Source organism: Apteryx rowi, unplaced genomic scaffold (assembly GCF_003343035.1).
Source record: "Apteryx rowi isolate R43461 unplaced genomic scaffold, aptRow1 scaffold_352, whole genome shotgun sequence".
Classification (NCBI taxonomy): domain Eukaryota; kingdom Metazoa; phylum Chordata; class Aves; order Apterygiformes; family Apterygidae; genus Apteryx; species Apteryx rowi.
Window position 1 is genome coordinate 135,729 of NW_020449997.1, and position 19,838 is coordinate 155,566.

General features: G+C 40.0%; 1 protein-coding gene across 2 annotated transcripts in view; it reads left to right on the forward strand.

Moving 5' to 3' along the window:
- NOL4 (nucleolar protein 4) overlaps nt 1-10,582 on the forward strand; it is an 82,680-nt gene extending 72,098 nt beyond the window's left edge. For both annotated transcript variants that reach the window (XM_026072840.1, XM_026072841.1), the window contains one exon: nt 10,389-10,582. In XM_026072840.1, coding sequence (XP_025928625.1) covers nt 10,389-10,582 — 194 coding nt within the window. The remainder of the gene's footprint in view (nt 1-10,388) is intronic.
- Nucleotides 10,583-19,838: the final 9,256 nt, after the last annotated feature.

Here is a 19,838-nt window from a genome sequence, read left to right on the forward strand (position 1 = left end):
AAACTGTTGTATCCTTGTTCTTCCCTTCAAACTCCTTGTAAAAGGATGCGTTTTTCACTCCTRTTTTTCAGTGAATTGTGCTATTTAGGCAGAAGTATTCTATGTCATGCAATTTTTAAAAATGAGGTACAAATTCTACATCATAAATTAGTGTCGCTTTTTGATTAGAAGCATCATTTTTCATGTATCTTTAATGTAGAGGACACCAGAGCTTTATCACAATTAAAGCACAAGATGGGTTTTGTAGGACCAGCAGTGGTTATCCTGAGCTGCCTGATGCTGCACAACTAATTCAGCCACAGAACTGTGCCCTACACTATACTTCCCCATGTAGTACTGCTGGTGTGAAGGGGCCGTAGTCCCAGTGGATGCTGACAGTTTGCATACTGAGATATGCCCAGACATTTCTTCTTCCTTGCCTTCCCCTACTTGCATTGGAAAATTTTGTCTGTAGGTCCTCTTGCTCTGGAAGACTACCATTCCACCACTCTTCCTGAGAGTTGTGCATAGTTGGAGCACTGTGCAAGGGTGCCCATCTTCTCCACAGGGATCCTACAGGATCCAAAGCATGTGGCTCCATAACAGTCCAAAAGTCTGTGTGCCAGCATTTGCAAAACAGCTGTTGATGCTGACAATGGAGCTGACAGCTGATTTGTATCACACCTGCCATTTCAGGAAGCTCATTAGGAAAGTTGTGGAAAAGCAACTCCATCAATTTCTTGGTTAGATTGCCACAGAAGCAGCCAGTTTGGTTATCTATTGGCTACTGGGTGTAAAGTGCTCTGGCTCCATTAGCTGGTCTCCTTATAATACAAAAGGGAGAGTTTGGGGGCCAGTTCTTTGAGATCTGTCAGTCCTCTCTGATATATCCATGAATATTTGTTGTTTCTTTGTAGAACTAAGAGGAGCAGATGGAGTTGCAGCTGGGTCTAACCATTGCCCTCCTGACAGACCTCACAGGGCAGTTGTTTGCAACCAGTATTCTTCTTCAGGGACTCTTGTTCCAAACATATGCAAAGCTGTTAAAAGTGTTAATGATCTCCCTCTCTGCAGAGTAGGATGTGCGTGCGAATTGTTTTCAGGACCTAAGAAGTAATTTTGAGAACGCATTTCCTTTTCAATTTAGTAACCCATCAGATGTTCTTGTCATGTTTACAAATGTTCTCCTAATGTAAAAATAAATCTACACCTCAGTCAGGATGTGTGTATAAACAAATACAGTCTGTTTTTGTGTATCTGCTAAAACAAAAAGGAGAAGTTGCAAAGGCTAGCTAAAACTCACTGCTCGAACACCTATTTCTGGACATTTCTCCACAGTAATATAATGACTGTGTCCAATTAGCTCCCCTATCTAGTATCCAACTGATTTGTGTATTTTATAAGCTGTGACTCATTTAATTTGGTTATTTCCTCCCCTATAAAGTTCATCCTTGCTCTGATCCCATCTTACAATCTTAGCTATCTGCCCAGCCAACTGTTCAGTGACTCTGACCAGGGACCTCTCTGTACCCGCTGGTGCAGTGCTTCCCTCCTCAGCCTGTCCTTCCACATGGCTAATTACAAAATCATAATTAGCTCCTTACACAACTATATGGGGTGAGCCTTCATGCAACTGCTCAGTACAAGCAAACAGAACGCAACAGCTCATACAATGGCCCCCTCTTTACTGTAGGCAGGAGAAAGACACAATGGGAAAAGGCTTGAGCTTAAAGCACCAAGTTCTCTCCCCACTGCTTTAAAACCCTCTAGGCCAAGCCAGCTCAGCTTGAAAGCTTCACCCTGTCACCAAGAAATTTGTGGGTTGACAGAGCCTCTGTCAGCCTGTACATGAGCTGGAGCAGAGAAGGAGAAGCAGACTTTGGGCAAGTAGCCCTTGATTCTTGTAGACATTAGCTGTTTGCAAAGGGTGGATTTCCATGGCTCTTTTTTTTAGGCTAATGCAGTTCCCTGCTACAGAACTGAATAGAAAAGCTCCAAGGCAGTGTAGTTCAGTGGGTGTGAATGAAATTTGCTTCCCAGCCCTGAGTCAGCCACAAAGGCTTCAGCTGGCCCCACTCCATTACACCTAGACTGAGCTTGGAGGGATGCCCAGCTGAGGGCAGGAGAGTGAGGACAGGAGACAGACTGCTCTGTTGGGAGTAAAATGTCTAGTTGCCGCCAGAAGCTGTCAAAGTCTCCACATGCTGCCTGAGCCTCTCCTGACAGAATGGGATCACTCGTTTCCTGACATCTTTCTGTCTAGTATTTTTCTGTCTGTCTTTTCAAAGGCCTGCTGGTGACTGTCGTCTGGCCAGTGGTCTCTGAAGCTGGAGCTGGCTTGTCTGAGCCTTTCTCTTTGCAGCCACGTAGTTTCCAGAGGTCCGTTTTTCCTAAGAGGGTGCAGAGACTGTTTCTGTTGCCATTGCTGGGTTTTCTGAAGATGATGTGGGGCCTATTCCTTCTGTGTTCTTGCCTGGTCTTCTAGGTAGAAATTTCAGTCATTTCCCTTTATCCCTGTATAGAGAGGGCATTTCAGATTAGTCATGATTAGTCATGATTAGACTGGCCATGTAAGACATTCCCTTGTGGCATGATAAGAAAAAGCAGCTGTTTTGTCCCCATTTCTCTACACAGATCTTCAGCCTACATCCACTACAACCGTGACTCAGCACTGCATCCCAGGCACTACAAATGTCCAATCCCCTTCCAACTCAGGTGAGTCCTTTAGCCAAATTCTAATAAAACCACAAAGCAAACAAATCCATGGCCCTAACAGGCTTCTCTTTCAGCCTCCTTTCTCACAGACAGGCCTCCGGACTGTGACAGCCCTGTTTTCCAGCCCCTAGTTGCTGGACTCCCATTGCACTGCTCCCCTGTCCCCACTCCCTCCTTTCAGAGGTCCAGGTGAGCTGCTCTCTCCAAGCCGTTCTCCTTTCTAGCCTGACCTCTTACCTACATTAAAAACCACCTGCCTGGTACTTGATCCTCCTGACAAGTCTACCACATCAGCCAAATACCCAGGCTGCAGTGTATTTGTAGTAGCTTTGTTGTGTGGGAGGTCCCTCCTCCATCACATACACAGTTCTGAGGTTACCTCTATTGCTATTTTTTTAACTAGTAAATGGTGGAGTTAATTGTAGTACCAGGCACAAATGTTGGTTAGCACAGAGTTAAGTTTGTGTATTGATCCCTCACTCCCTTGAGAGTAACTCAAGTTATTCTAGTGTAGCTATTGGACTGGCAGTAACCAGTGGAGGTCCGTACAAACAGGGCAGCCACGCTCATGCTGTGCAGTGCAGCCCTGCTGAAGTGAAGGATTAGTTAGAGGAGACTCCCAGAGCTGAGCGTGAGCCCAAGTGATCGGTGCGGCAATGCCATGGAGAGGAGGGCTGAGCACTTTTGTCCACTAATGCATGTGCCTGAAGGAAAGGTGCATCATTCCAGTAGTGCTTTGTGTGGTTTGGGTCTGAGGTGCACATAGTGGCTGTGGGGCTTGTCAGTTCAGTGGGAGACAAGTACATTATGTGGGTTCAACAAAAGTTAAATAACAATAGGTGTGCCCAAGCTGAACAGGGCTGTAAAATTTATCAGCTGCGGGGTAAAATAAAAGTATATGCTTTGCCAAGCACTACTAATAGGATTGAGGTTGAGGGGTATAAAACCCACATGGTTCCTTTCCTTGAACCCACAGTACAGTCACGCCCGTGTGGAAAGAGTATTTTTGACACTAATGTAGGTGACAGAGTTGTGTGTGGGAGCTGCAGATACTTATTACAGTTCAAGTCATTATGCAGGTTTTCATTTGTGAGGTTATGGTAGCTGGGTACAGGGCACGATGCCATTCCCCTGTGCCTCACCACACACCTATGAGTTCTTGTACTGGAATGCAGACTATGGTCAGGCATAAAAGTGTTTAGAGGATGATGTCACTGATAACGGTGATGAGAGGATTCACAGACATCTGTGTCTCAAATGTTGACGGTTTTATAATGTAGCCTTACTAGTAACTTCAGGCATGTGAGAGGAAATTGCCACATCTCTTTTCTTTTCCACTCTTCCCATTATACAACCTTATTTTCCTTGTTTATAACTTTGGCAAGCCTGAACTATTTGAATTGAAATTTTCCATACAGAAGTCTGCCACAGGCTCAATATTTTTTTGGAGTTTTTTCATCAAAAACAATTCAGCCAAAGGTTATTGGGAAGACATGTCACTTATCCCATGTACATGTGAGGAGCTCTAGCACCTTCATGGTATGGCTCAGGAAACCATGGTAGGGGGAGTTGCCATAGTGCTGGGGACTTTCATAATTCAGAGAAGATTTGTTCAGATTTGGTGAAGTTGTTACCTTTTGTAAAATCTTGGCATTCATATTCAGCAAACACACATTCAGTAGAGGTTTCTTGCCAAATAAACTAAGAAAAAAAAAGTCCAGCTGAGAATATCCAATATGTAGTCAACCCTTAAAATGCTGACTGGGTTACCCACAGCATGGCTGGCCGTGATGTAGGGGTTGAACAAGATTTTCCCTGTGGTTGCTCTCCCCAGCTCTTCTTTATACCTCTACTCTTGCAGAGTCATCTGTGTTCTCAGTGCTACCCCATTGGCATCAAAGTGGGAATAGAAAGGAAAGACAAAACAGCTTACTGCTAATACTGGTGGAGCCTGGGGCATGAAGAGAGACAGAACAGAGTGAGAGAGTTAGGAACCTGGGAGACTCTGCTTAGCCTCATTTAACAAAGGCAAAAGGTGAGGTCGGCAGAAGTTAGGTGGTTTGACCAACACTGTGGCAAAGTTGGGAATTTCTCTCCCTCCTTGTTTACTGGCTGAATTCTATATTAAGATCATCCCTACATTCCTCTTCCTCCTTCCTCCTCTTTCAAATTATTGGACACAAACAGGTTTACATAATAGCTGTTCATGATTCCTGATGGTATACACAAGTATTATTCTGGTTCCACCACATGAACTGGAATGAAATATCTATAGCTATATTGGACGGTACCTTATTTTTCTACCTCTGCACAAAGTTCAGGAGACAGCCATTAAGGCAAGACAGGTGTATGCCACATAATTAATCTCCTATGACAGTTAAGAAACATACCATTACCATGGTAATCCTTCCATCTCAAACCAAGTGTGTTTGCCGGTTGTTGAAAATGCATGCTGTTCAATGGCTATAGGCATCTTTGTGTTTTAACATGTGTTTCCTCAGGCTACACAGCAGTTTTTTTCTGCTGTCTAAATTAGCTGAAAATCTCTTTCCCAGAGGGGAAGGTGTAGGAGGGAGAAAGAAGCTTAAAAGGTCCGATTCATTAGTCCCTGTTTTCTTGGTATGAGATCTCCTGGCACTTAAAAACAGTCTTAGGCACATCTGCTCTCTCTTTGAAGGCAGGAAAAGGAGAATCATTGGCAGATGCATAATATCATAATAAAACATTCTTGCAATAATAAATACATCTGATTCAGAAAAGTAACATACTTGGATGGTCGTTTCTATTTAATTTTATCAGAGTAGATGAGAATCTGATACATATTCATTCCTCTTAAAGCTACTCATGGGAAAAAAAAAGTGGAGAGGAGAGTAGGTGCACTAGCAAAGATATACTAGAGAGATTTCAAAGCATGGGTATTTCCTCTCTTCATAGGGAAAATGTATTTTTCTATAAATAAGTGCCACTGCTTTTTACATCTTGGCTGATAAAAAAGGTTGCTTAACAGTTAATGAAAATGTAGAAGCGTAGTTGCTTAAACATATATAGCTTTTTAAAATTATTTTTAGTATTCTAAATTATTGTCTGCAACAGTGGTAACCATCTTGGAAGTCATTGATACATTTATTTTTCTCTTCTTTCAGTAGTTATTAACTATGAAATTGATGGCTACCCAGTGACAACAGACAAATCTTAAGGGATTTTTGCTGAGACATTTGTTATTGGTTTTCTTGTGTTATCCGTACTTCTAATGACATATCTACATCTGACCCATATTTTRGAATTTGATCTAAATCATGTTGCTAATAAGTAGCGCATGAGGCAATAACTAGCTCCGTTTAAGTCTTGCAATTTACAGAAAAGCCATTTGTCCTACAGTGTATTTAATAGCAGATATTCCCAGGAGCTAATTTGATAGATGATTGTCTAGCACATGAAGAGTGGGTTTTCAGAGTTTTCATATTCTGCTTGATGTGGTTCCAACAAGAACTATTTCACTTCGTAAGGGAAATTTAGTATATGTAGCTGGACTGAGGTGGTAAATGTAAAATATTCCTATGTTAAAGTGTCAATCAGATGGCCTCTCTGAGAGGCAGAGGAACGATACCACACTGTTCGGAAATAGTATCAAAGAAAGGATCTGTCTCAGCAATTTGTTTAACCCACTGCTTAAGAGAATGTTGTGCTGTAATAAAAGCATCGGAGGTGACTGTTTTGAGTTATAATGATATGCACTGAGAGAAATAAATAAAAATAAGTATCGTGTCTTCACCTTTGCAAGATATGCTTAATCTTTGCTTGCACTTTGCTACAGGCACTGTGGAACCTGATAATGCTTGCATTCGAGATTTGTTTCTTTCTTTAACTAATCTGGGATAGGACAGGACATGCTAAAATGTGCAGGAGTACTGTGGAGGAAACTGACACTGCAAAATTCATTGCAAAAAATCAAGATTAGGCTTTTCCCCTATATAAGGATACACTTCCTTGGTGCTATGGAGATTGGCAGCTTAATAAATAGTGTTAAGAATACTAAGGAAATAGTTCTAAAAGTAAAGGACAGTCATTAGAAGAAATAGTGTCTAAACTGATCAGCTTTTTCCAGATTTAGTTATCTGTAGTGATGGCTTCTGAAGATAGAGGTGCATGAATTGTCTACCTTAACTAGTTATTTTAAGAAGTTTTCAGAATATCTGTGGTTTATTTGTCTGGATAAAGATGTGTGGTGGATATTTATTRTTAAGGTTTAGATTGATGTGTTTCAATAGCTGATTTGTATAAAGTTGCTCAGGAAAAAATCTACAGTAGAAGAATATGATGAATTTTTTCATTATTTTCTGAAAGATCAGATATGACTGATAAAGCTTATGATAAGCTATAGCATTTTTAGCATTTACCAGACCAAATAGGCTTTAATAATCAGTAATGTTGCCAGTGGCTGTCTGTCATACCTATTAAACCTAAGCCAGTATAATATATCCTGGAGTTAGTCTGTGAGTCCAGGTATTCTCCCAGATATAAGGCTGGGCTTGGCCTGTTGCAGGTGAGCTTTGGAGATGAGGTGTCGGGGTCACGTAACATAACTGAAGAGGAACTAAAATTCTTATTCCCATGTCAAGCAGAGATTGTTCTCTTCTGTTCAGCTCTCTGCCAGCACATGCAGCTTCCCTTCCTGGGAAGGCACGGCCATACTCGCTACCGCAAAATAGCAGCCACAAACCCTTCTCTCTGTGTCTGGATCATTTTACTTTTTTGCTCAGGGGGCTTTTCTTTGAGGAGGAGGAAAAGGAGGACAGCACTGAGACTTGTTAAGTACAAGGCAGGAGTTGGAGAGTGAAGGAAAATCTCATTTTCCTACCATATAAAAATTTAAAAAATCAAATAGTTTGCAGTGGCTGGGGTAAGTTAAAATCTGAATTTTCTCATTTCCTTTGTATACAAGCACTCGGTATACCACAGAAGTCTCCCAGAGCAGGAGGAGTTCTGCGTCCTGACGGTTCCTTGCACGTGCAGACTGCAGATTATTTTAATTCTTAGCTGCAGTTGCACAAAATTTTCTTTCCAGTTCTTTCAAAGATGCATATTCTGAAGAGTTAAAAAACTTTCCTCATGAGAGTTAATCAATGCTATTAGAGTTACAGGGCCAGATCTACAGTTTGTGTAAATCAGAGCGGCTCTAGACTTGTGAGGTGTTGCACTGAATTATGCCTGCTGGGCATCTGGCCTTCTCCTAGTTTTCCTTTCAGAGTAATGCTTTTACTGTGTGTCTTTGTTTTTGTAAGGAAAGCTTTGAGATGTAAATAAGGAGAACTATATATTTTCTTCTTATGAGTGAAACAAATTTAATATCCTATTCAATCACTTAGAAATCTGGATTACCAAGGAGAAAAGCCCTTCACTTTCCTTTCAGAAAAAATTTGCTCTGCCACAGAAGCTCTGTTCTGCCATATATTCTGTGTGTGTTTTTGGTGATGACATGAATGAGAGTCAAGGAAAGAACATAAAAGTTAAAGTGGGTTCATCTGGAGCACAGTGCCCTCAATATGTCAACGGTAGCTTTTTCACTACTGCCTCAATAAATACAGAAGTCTTTAATGGCTTCTTACAACCATTCAGTCCAGCTGGCTTTATGATTTGTACACCCTTCTTCTCAGTGCCGGGGTGAGATTTTACTTCCTTAGGAGTATCCTCCGAGCTTCTTCACAACACAGTCATTTCCATATAGAGTGTAGTCACACTGCAGTACATTCACTGAGCTAATTGTCCTTTTATTTATCCTTTGTACACTGGAAATCATTTAAAAGTCAGTTCCTTTATGCCAATGTAAAACTGGATAAAATAGTTTTAAGACTAAGTGGTGTGCATGCTAGTTGCATAGCTAGAAATGAGAAGATCTAAAAGGACCCGTTCTGTTTGAGTAGTTTCTTTTCATAGTCCCAGCTCTGCTTTCATTCACTCAAGTCAAGGGGAGATTTTCATTAACTTCAGTGAGTGTGGCAGCATGGCATTCTTGACATTCTTAGTGGTCTCAACTATATCCAGTATAATCATAAAGCAAAGAAAAATAAGTAATGTTTATGACATTAGATCTTCAGCATCTGGAGATCCGTGCATCTCTTTCTAATAGTGCTTAAGCTAGCAAATATTTTTTTTGAATCATGGGATCCTGTTGGGATTATTTAGGAGAACCTCTAGAGTATAAATTGGTGTGTTCTGTATTCTGTATTTGAATGTGCTAAGTTTTATAATTAACCCAGTCTCTTTAGGAAGCAAGGTCCGTGCAATGGGCCAGTGTTGAGAAAGCCTGAGCACTGATGTACATTCTCTATATGAAAGTGAACGGCGACATTTTTCTGTTAGGAAATGGTTCTTGTAGGAAAGAAAGATGCATTCCTTTGGATAACTTGATCCCAGCTTCCAGGAGAGAATTAAGATAAGGATCAGGCTAGGCTGATCTTCTGCCTGCAAGAAATCTAGATTTGCTACACTATCAAAATGAATGAAAAGTATTTTGTCAGATTTGCACCTAATAAACTGCTGGATAGGTATACTTGCCATCTGCATCCTGAGATAAAAAAGGAGAGGAGAGGAGAGGAGAGGAGAGGAGAGGAGAGGAGAGGAGAGGAGAGGAAAAAAAGCCTGAGTTCAATTCTGCCTTTCCTCTCAACAAATCTATTCTCCAGGTGGAAAAATGTATCGTATAAAGTGAAAAATGCAAACATCTCATCAAAGCACTGTACATCTTAGCTGAGCAATGACTAGGGTCACACTATGAGGGAAATTCCACACCAAACTGAACTTCATGATAGGAGACAGTTTTGCCGACTGAGGTAATCTGCAGCCTGCCTTCTGGAGTGCTGTCTTCTGCACACAGCATACATAGTCTTGAGAGTATTCTCTGATGAAAAGTACTAAACATATTGGTGTCGTGGAGAAAGCTGCTAATGCAGCATGGTGATTGCTGCAAATTCTGTTGTCAGTGTTCAGACCTTATAAGATCCTTGTAATATGTTGCCAGCTGTACTAATCCCCCACAAAACGGAGCAGCTTTGATGATAGCATATTCCTTACTATAACAGCCAGATTGTGACCAGAATGTAATCTCATTCATGACCAACTATTTATATAAGTGATCACATGGCATCAGGGCTTTTGAAGTGAGTGACCATTTGTCTACATCAGTAAGGGATTCCAGTCTGGCCGCCTGCTAATTGAAGCATATACAGTTGTGAAAACAGATATATAGAGAGAATGGGGGTTTGCTTCTCTGCGATGAAAACGCAAGTGTGTGGTTTGCTGTGAGGGCTATCATGGTGGCTGCAGCTGTGGGGACACAGGCAATGAGCTCTCTGCCCTGCTCACCGGCATCGGATCCGGGGCAACACTGGCTGCAAGAGCCTTATGCTGCTGGGATCCCCCAGGGGCTAATTTTTGCTGGCAGTGGGCCTACACCTTGCATTACATGAGCAGAACTTTAAAGGTGTCTGTTGTATATAGAAAAGTTATATAGTTGCTGCATTTCCTGTCAAGGGAATCAGGAACTGAACAGTTATTGCTTGTGTGTGCTACTTCTCACTGGCACTCAGCCGTGAGTGGATTTGCTACTCTTGAGTTTGTATCCACAAACCTGTGGTGGTGAAAGGTCTCTGGCAGCAGGATCTGAGGCTTCTCTTCTTTTCCCTTGTTATTTGCAGGTCCAACAGATCTCAGTATGAAGAGGCAGTTAGCAACCAGCTCTGGATCCTCCAGTAGTACAAGCTCTAGACCCCAGCTGAGTCCAACTGAAATAAATGCAGTGAGGCAGCTTGTGGCAGGGTACCGAGAATCAGCCGCGTTTTTATTGCGTTCTGCAGATGAACTGGAAAACCTTATTTTGCAGCAGAACTGAGTCATGTGGCCTTCAAACTGGCCTGGTCTTATCTCAGAATTTCCACTAATGACATTTTGATTTTCCAGAGCACACACTTCAGTTACTGCACAGTCTTTTGGGAGAGTTAATTACCATAATGCCACACTGTTCTTGATCCATAAAGTGATGTGTAAAGGTGCTTCAAGTGAACTTCAACCTCTGGTATTTCCAAGGTACTTTACTGTGTCCAGCTTTTTGTTTTAGTGTGTCAGCATAAATATCGAAAAAGTGGCTAGGAATTAACTCATTCTAACAAGTGGAGAAACAGAAGATGCTGTGATGGTTTAAAAAAAATGGTTCAAGATCCACGTGCAATATTAGTGGAATGTGATACTGACTCATTGGACTTAAAGCTGCAGTATATGGCAAAACGTTGCCAAATGTCCTGTTGCTGCAGGGCACAATTGCAATTAAAAGGATCTTGTATTTTAAAAAAATGTAATTTTTATAAAAAACAAAACAAAAGATTTTTGTTTTCATTCAAGATTTTTCATTTTTACTTTGGTAAACTTTTTCACTGGTCCTAAAAATGTTTTGAGGAGCTATTGTAAGTCCCTCCTTCCTCTCTTGAACCCCTGACCGTGCCCTTCTCCCCACCTTCATATTCTTTCTACAACAAGTAACTCTTAATGCTGGATAATTCTTCCCCTGTGTACTGTAAATTGTCACCTCTGGAACACCTTCCAAAGGAAGCATGCATTTCCTACATTCATGCCATTCTCAACTCCATTCTGTAATATATTGCAGCTTTATTAGTAACTAATAAAGAGTTGAGGGTTTTTTTTTAAAAGACATATCATTGAGAGAGGAAAAAAAAAGAGAAATTGATTTCTTACAGTGAGCTCATCTAACTCCATGATCACTGCTGCTGTCCTGTACAAGTCCCTCTAGTTGTGATTGGATGTAGATGATTGAATGTTAAGAGGTTGCAAGTGACAATCTGAAAATTTGCACTCTTGTATGTATTTATTTTGTTTTCCTTAATTTAAACAAAATTCTTACAAAGGAAGGTCATTGACACTTCTGGTATGATTTGTATAATTCCAAGGCCTAGCTAAAACTGTACAAAAATGTAAATGGATGCAGCTGCAACTATAATTAAACTCTTCTCTCCCCTCCCCAACTCTTCCCAACCCCTCTATTTCTTATTTTATAATATTGATTACACATTAATGGTGTTTTCTTTGTGCACTACAGCAGGCTTATTTTTAAGTATATAGAAAAAAGTACTTTAGTTTATGTTTACTGTACTATCTGTTCTGTTGTTTAGCTTTTGTTGAATAACAAGTTCCTTGTGCATTCCTAAATTTGCCTTATTTCATGTACAAAATTTTATGTAATTCCGTTTTTGACAATGAGTTTAAGGCATCAGTGATATTTTATATCTACTTGTTACATATAGTTTTCCAAGTAATGACTGTGATTGTGACCAAGTAATGTGCACTTTTTCTTGTAACTGTGGACATTGCTATGCTTTTTTTTCTCTAGTGTTTCTAGAATTACTGTTGCTTACAGTTATGTAAAAGAAAAAGAACTTTTGTGATACTGTTGGTGAATATTAATGTGAAAAAGCCTATGAAATATGAGTATTTTGGAGGTACATAGATACACAAACATCTCTAAGTTGTGGACTGATGTTCACAAATTTAAAAGAGAATTCAAAACCTGAGGGCTGGAATCATTTCCTCTGTTTTGTTTGGGTAAATAAACAGATTTCTGTGTTTAAATACATGATTGTGAAACATTATAACATTTAAATTGACATAGCATTTAAAGCTATAAACATTATTCTCTTTAAACAGGAAAAAGGGACTTCCAGTCCGACACATTCAGACAACCAAAGCTCATTTCTCAAAATTATTGAGTAAATCCAGTAGGCCCATCTAGCTGGAGCTTTGTTTTAATGAAGAATTTCCTCAGTAAGAGCAGAAGCTGGTGTTCCATAAATCATGAGATCTGAGTCACTAACATTTTATAATTTAAAGTTGGCTGGAGGTAATGCAATTTTGCCACTATACATTTATTCTTAAAAAATCTATTGGAGACCTTTTAAAGGCACTGATTCTTGAATATGAGAATATTGTTGCAAATTCTTGCTACCCATCACTTGAGAGAGGTATTTTCTCCTAGCATCTCCTCACCCTGCTTGTGAAAGCCTGTAGAGGGCCTTGGCTCTACAGTAGCAGTGTACCTCGCCAAGGTATTCAAAAGTCTGTTGGGAATCTAGTGCCTTTTTCCTCTCTTCGACTTTCAGCCAAGATCTACAACTTCTTCCCTCTCTTGCATCTCAGGAGGGGATGAAGCAGGTGCCTTGTGCCAGATTGTTATCTGATCCTCAGCCAGAAAAGCAATGGCACACATTTTCCACAGAGAAGAAGGGTGGCAACTATGCCTAGGTTTCAAAGTTTCCTTAGTCCTGTTTTGCAGGGCCTGTATGCCTCAAGCAGACAGCTATGCAGCAACTCAGCAGTTTGTCTAAGCAATTTTTTGCCAGCCAAGTGTGCATCTCAACTGGGCAGCGTCACTGCTTTGAGCTGTCTTGCTAAATCCAGATAAGGACAACAGGCTAGAGGGAGAGGAGGTAAGAGATTTACTTCAGTGTTCTCTCCTCTGCCTCCTTCCTCCTCCTCCCCCAATCATGCCTTCTCTTGAGGGAAAAGTAGAGAATTTGGGGGTCGTCATATGACCTTCAAGGCATATTGCTAGTCTCCGCCTTTTCCTACTCTATCCCTACCCTGCCATCGTAGTTCTCCAAATATGCCTTTTACACCACATCCTCTTCCCCTGGCTGCCTCTGAAATATTTAGGGCCTTCTTCAATTACAGGAGGAATTTATGTCCTTTTCTTTAGGCTCATACAGATACTTAGCTTTCAGTTCTCAGATGGTTTATCTGGGCCAAATCCCAGCAGACTAACAGAGGGTTTTCACTCTGTAGCTGTTTCCACCTCTAAATATTGACTTTATTCATCTCTTCTTTGGAACAATCTTAGATTCAGCTACTATTTTAGCTTCTCTCTCTTCCAAGAGGATACTGAAATTTGATCCTGTCCTGTGAGGAAGAGACCATAAACCTCAGTCCACTTTTGTGTGTACATGTGCAGWTCCAAGCATCAGAATTAAATCTGTCTTCTTGGATCTGATATCACTCTCTGAACCACCTACTCTCTGACTTCCTTGAACATTTGAAGGAAATGAGGGCTCAGGTTGAGTAGATCTCTCTCAGCTGCAGACTGGGTCATGAATCCAGAGCTAAATATCACAGTTAGGATAAGGCCAATCCCTTCCAGAGCGGGCATGTCCCTTCACTACTTTTACTTAAGACTGTCTTCAGAAAAACATTAGACTTCATCCAATATCCTCATTATACCAATGTTTCAACTTGACAGATGGCTCATTACAGAACCTTGTCAGTGTGTACTGGTAGGCTTTGGTCTTCCTTGAGCCAGCCTCACATCTTTCCCAGTTATCCCGGAGTTTCCTTGAGACTGGTCCTGTAAGAGCTTCAGTCTTCCAGGGGGTGGCTGGAAGGGCAGGATGGTGGGAGATTTAAAGAAGTTCTGTCCCATAATGTCCCTAAAAGTCACATTCTGTCTGGGGCGCAGTGTTAAGTACCAAAATTGTCTGTTCTCTTACTGGGTTGGGACTCTTTGGACTTATCATCCACACTGGGGAGACAAGACATTTTCTCCTTCTTCTCCCTTCTCTGCCAGGTGTTCAGGTCGTTTTTCTTTGAAGTGTACTACCATGTAACAGTCATAGATACAACCTTAGGTTGTGGGAATGGACAATCTGACCAGCTTAGTAACTAACTAGATTTGTTTACAGCTTTTGACATTGTCAGCTGAGGAGACTGGAGCCAGAACACATGAAAAGAGATCTGAAGTTGGATGGTTTGTTCCAGACTGGCACCCTCCTGCCTGTTATTGAAGGAGAACGCCACCATATGAGCCAAACTGACTACCAAAAGCTACAGAAACCCAACATGCAGGTAAGCAAAAGAGAACTATTTAACAGTTCCCAGTTTAACAGTTGCCCATCCCAGCTGGAGAATTTTCTGAGTGAGGACAAGCAGATGAACATGTACATGACCATAGCTATAAAAAAAAAAAAAAAAAAGTTATACTGAAGAAATTGGGTATTCTTGCCATAGTGATCTGGTTACCTGCTGACTACAGTTTAAGCATTAGATAAGTTTTGGTGGTAGAACTCCATTGAAACAAGGAGCAATTTCATTTTTCTCAGTGTTGCCAGACTGTGTTATAAACTTCCTGTAAACTTGTTAAAACTCCTGTAGATTTGTCTTTGAGAGACTGTCAAGGCATTCATAAGGAAGGCAAACTTTTTTCTGTTCAAAGGAAAACCATTATTTGACAGATATAAAAACTATTGGATTCAGTCCTGACTCCAACCAGTATAAAAAAAAGTTACCAGCACATGAAAATGAATTGTGAAATAATGGCACAAATCAAGCAAAGTCAACCAGATGGTTACTGGAGCATGTAAGAATATAAAATGCCCCTCCTGGGCAAGACCAGTGGTTCACATATAGCCTTGTATCCTGGCTCTGATAATAAATAAAGCAGATATAGTTGTAGTAGATATAGCAGAACAGAAGAACAGAGCAATCATATAGCAATGCTTCCTAAATATGCTTCCCTGGTCTACAACAGTTTGAGGCACAGGAACTCCCTGAGCCAGAAGGTATCTTTGTCATTTGAAATAGATAGTATTGACCAAAATCCATTGTGCTCAGCACTTTGCAAATACATAGTGAAACATCACACGGCTCTAAAAACACTCCTTATCTACATGGATACCAGAAAGTGGGAGGAAAAAACAGGCAAAAAAGGCAAATGAGTTGCCCGAGGCCATGCAATCTGTGAATGCCTGAGCCAGGTCTTCTGACTTCTTTCCAATATGCTGTCCCAGTAAAATACACTCCAGATGTGCCAAGTACAGTATGTAAAGTCCAAAGATCTAATCCTTTTTTTCCAGCCAAGCTGTCCTCAGGACAGGATCAAATATTGAGGAGGAGGATGCAAAAGTGGTTTTACACTCTAACCCAAATAACCTGTTTAAATCTCTTTTTCACCACTGAAAAAATGAGCACAAAGGAACTGGAAAGACTGTAGAAATAATACCTGCCTTATGAATAGAGACTTTATGTTGTGCCACCTAATTCAGTTAATTTCTCTGAGTGTGGAGAAAGATTTTTTTTATGCAAAGTTTTTTGTTCCCTACTCTAACAATGAATGTCTGGAAACACAATGGAAAAGAGTTCTAATTATTGTGACTATATGTATAATTTGTTTTGTAAGTACACCTTTGCTGTGGTAAGCCTACTATAAAATTATGGTGTAAGGAGAGCTGAGAGAAGGATCCAGTCTACCAATTGCACATAGATAGGATTGTCCTTGTTTTCCCTGAGAGTCTAAGCAATCATTGACTCAGCGGAGACATGGATCACAGTAGCTAATTAAAAAAGAAGCAGTGTTAGAAAGTTTCAAGGTTTTTTAAAAATGTTTTTAATTGAAGTTTTTCCTAGTGCTCCCCTGGAAACTTAAAACAGATAATTTTTCCCTTTATCCTGTGAGGCTGCTGTTTTGTGACTGTAGGATTGATAATTAGTTCTTGATGCTGTTTTCTTTCTTACACTCAGTCACAACATAGTGAAGCACTCATAGCAGGAAAAGCACTAGGAAAAACTGGAAAAATAGAAAGGATTTTTTTTCATATTTTTAATCTTTCAAGCTTGTTTCTGTTTAACTTTTAAAATTAATTTTATTTGTGATTACAAACTCAGAGTGCTTTAGCACAACAAGCTTGACTTATTTACTTCCTCTTATCTTATATAGCAAGGAGGGAAGGTTTTGCTATATAGAGGAATAGCTTCTAGCTGAGAAAAGCTCTTACTGGCCTAGCCAGCAGGCAGCTTTATTGGCATTCATTTGCTGTTCCTGACACTTGAAAATTACAAGCTACAAGGCATGCTTCACTTGCAGATCTGTCCTCTAATAACTAGAGGCACAGGCTAATTTTTATGTTTTATTTTCAATGCTTACTGCCAATCATTTTTTCTTTTCAATGCAAACATCAAGCTATTAAGAGAAACAAAAATGAAAAGTATAGATTTAATATCAATCTTTAATGCCCAACATAGAGTTGAGATCCAGATTCAGAAAACACTTCAATAGTCTCAATGTTAAAGTACAGAATCATATGATTGCTCCCTTTTTTATTAAGAGAGTAGGGAGAAGCTATGCAGAAAAGACAAGAGGGAACTTATGAAAGCAGATATATACTTTAAAAAAGGAGAGGAGGAAAGAAACTCTATAGCAGTCCAGATGAGTCTTAGTTCACATGATAGAGAGTCCAGATTTCTTCTGCTATCTGGGGACATCCCTACAGTGGAAGTTCACCCTTTTGTTTGGACTAATGAGACAAGGAAGGCAGAACACCCCTGTTGATTCTCCCTGCCAATTACTTTGTCTCTCTGTTATCCTATGAACATGTTGCTGATGAAGGTCTTGAACTTATGGTCAAAAACTACTACATAGGTTTTGACTAAAGTTTGGTCTTTGAAACATCAAATCATTTAGAGCATGGTGTTCACATCTTGACCCATTACTACAATATGTGTAGGAGTATGTCATTATGATTACTGCATGATGCTATAGAAAAGTTTTCATTTCTGATGGTCTTTTGGGTATTCATTGCATTCCTAATATTTTTTTCTTGAATTAGTGTGAACATAAATGCACAGAAACATGACTTGCATTACATAATAATCTGTCTGATTTTAAGAAGGGGCTGACTTTAGCAGTACGCTTATAAACTTTATCAGGATCTTTAAGATTCACAGAACCTTTTCATCCAGACAGCATGAAAATCTCTATGAAATGCTATGGTTCAGGTATTTTGGGCAGTCTGAGGGTGTTTCAATAATAGTTTAGAAAATCTTCCAGCAGCACTATATCACTTCCTATATCACTGTCATTGGGACTTCATACTGATATTTTAGGACTTGAAAGTGAATTCCATTGTCAGGGAATTGAGAGAGAAATGTGGTTGTTAGCTGTCAATTTGTATTGTACATCATCCTGGAAGGAACCTTTTCATGATGTGAAGAAGTGAAAATGAATCTCTCTCATTTGGTTAAAAAGGGCCATCTGCCCTTGATAGTCACTATAAAAGGCAGCTTTCTTTTCTTCTTCTGTAGGGGAGAATGACAATACTGACAGGGATACTGATTTTTATTAACTCTCTATTGATCCCCACAAATAAGAAGATGTTATTGTTATGGTAATGTGGTGTGAACGCCACCACAGCACAATGAAAGAAATCAGTAGGCATTAGGTGCCTTGATAAGAGCAAAGCACTGAAAGAACTTTGTAGATCCAGATCTGTTTGTCTGAAGTTATTTGACTCATGACTCAAATCCACACATTTTGGGTGGACACAATTTTCTCTAGTCTACATGTCAGCATTTTGTTTACTAAATTTATATTAGTGAACTATTAGAAAAACCTATTAGAAAAACTTATCTACAGTTTGAACTTTCTAGTTCCTTGGAATAGCAGCTATCAAGGCCACTCTTGAATGGGAGAGGAGAGACGCAGTGGTTGAACAGAGAGAAGCTCTCAGGCTTAGAGTTTAGAAAATCTTTATAAGGAAAGAGAAGTGGTCACCTAAGTGGTCACTATAGTATTACACAAGTCAGGCTTTGGCACACCTCATAAATGGGATGTCCATGTAACTAGGCAGAATTACGGTTGTCGCCATAACTAAAACAGCAACACATTTAACTAAAACAATCATATTATTTATCTGGATTAAGCACAGAGTTGATTACACATCTCTTATGTTTTAATAGTTCTTCCAGTGATCACAGGCTAGCTGTTGCGCCAGTACTGAACTCTCTGACTATATATTGCCTGGGACTCTGACAGCTCTAAGATGAAGGTAGAATGCTCCTTCATTATTGGCTGATTCTTGTTCAATTCAACAAAAGGACAAGCATTTGGTTTTGGGGGCCAGAGAACCTAGCCACTGAAACCTGCTATCTAATTTGCTAATGTTCACTGTAAAATTTGGTTGCAGAGTAACTCAGTGTAAACAATATTAAATGAAAATCCACACTGAAGTGGTTGTTATTTGTGATGAGCAGGTACACAGTTGTACCTTCTCCTCATGAATGTGTCACTTTTGTCTTACATGAGGAATAGTGCTTTGAAATTGAGGCCAAGGTAGAGATAAGTGAAAAATTGGCCCACTTTTGCACCATACAACCAAACCTGCTTTTCTGCAAGCTACTGAGCAATAGCAGCTTTGCAAATCAGCCCCAGAAGGGCACCCAGAAGAAAGTAACTGCTTCTCTCTTTCCATATTGGAGAAAGAGTTGGGTAATTAGGAATAAGATTTAAGGTAAATATTTCCATGACTGGTTCCTGTGCCACTGCCTCCTCTTTTCCTTACTTCCTCAAGTAAGGCCAGGTAACCCTTTATGGTAGGAATTCAGCAGACAGCAGACTTCCCCCRAAGTGGCATTTAACAGATAACCAAATAATGTAGTGATATTGTCTAGCTACAGTTCCTTCAAGAATGACAGTACAACATGCTGGAGGAATGCTTTGCAAAACCCACACATGTCAAATTTAAAAAGTAACATTATTAGCAAAGTGTATATGACTCACTTACTTACTTAAACATTTTTGATTCTGTTCTGTAGGTGGCAGTGCTTATTGCAGTGTTGTGTTATAACCAACACTCAGGTGCACACTTGCATCAGGTGATCAGCCCCTTGAAGCCAGGAGCAGAAGGTTTCAGTGTAGGCAGTTGGTGAGGTTGAGCTAAAGAGCTCAGTGAAGCCATGGAATCTTGCTTGACTAGAAGCTCCTATCTCCTTTTACGCTTCCATGGTGCCTTCTTAACCTCATGGTATCTTTGTTCTCACACTCCTGTTTAGCATCTTTACTGTATTTTTAGGGTTGGGATTTTTCACTAAAAGGAAATGCATATTCTTAAATACTTTTGCTTCCATCAGTCCCGAGGGTTTATTTTCTCATGTTAGCCCTTTAGGAATCTAGAAATTCTGTTGTAAACACAAATGCATGAAAAACACAGTTGTAGCTTCAAAATATGGTTTGCAAAATCATTAAAAATACCTAGAGTGGATTTACATGATCCCTAGAGCTTAGAGCAAGAACTTTGCTGAGAACATGAAGCAAGGGTAGA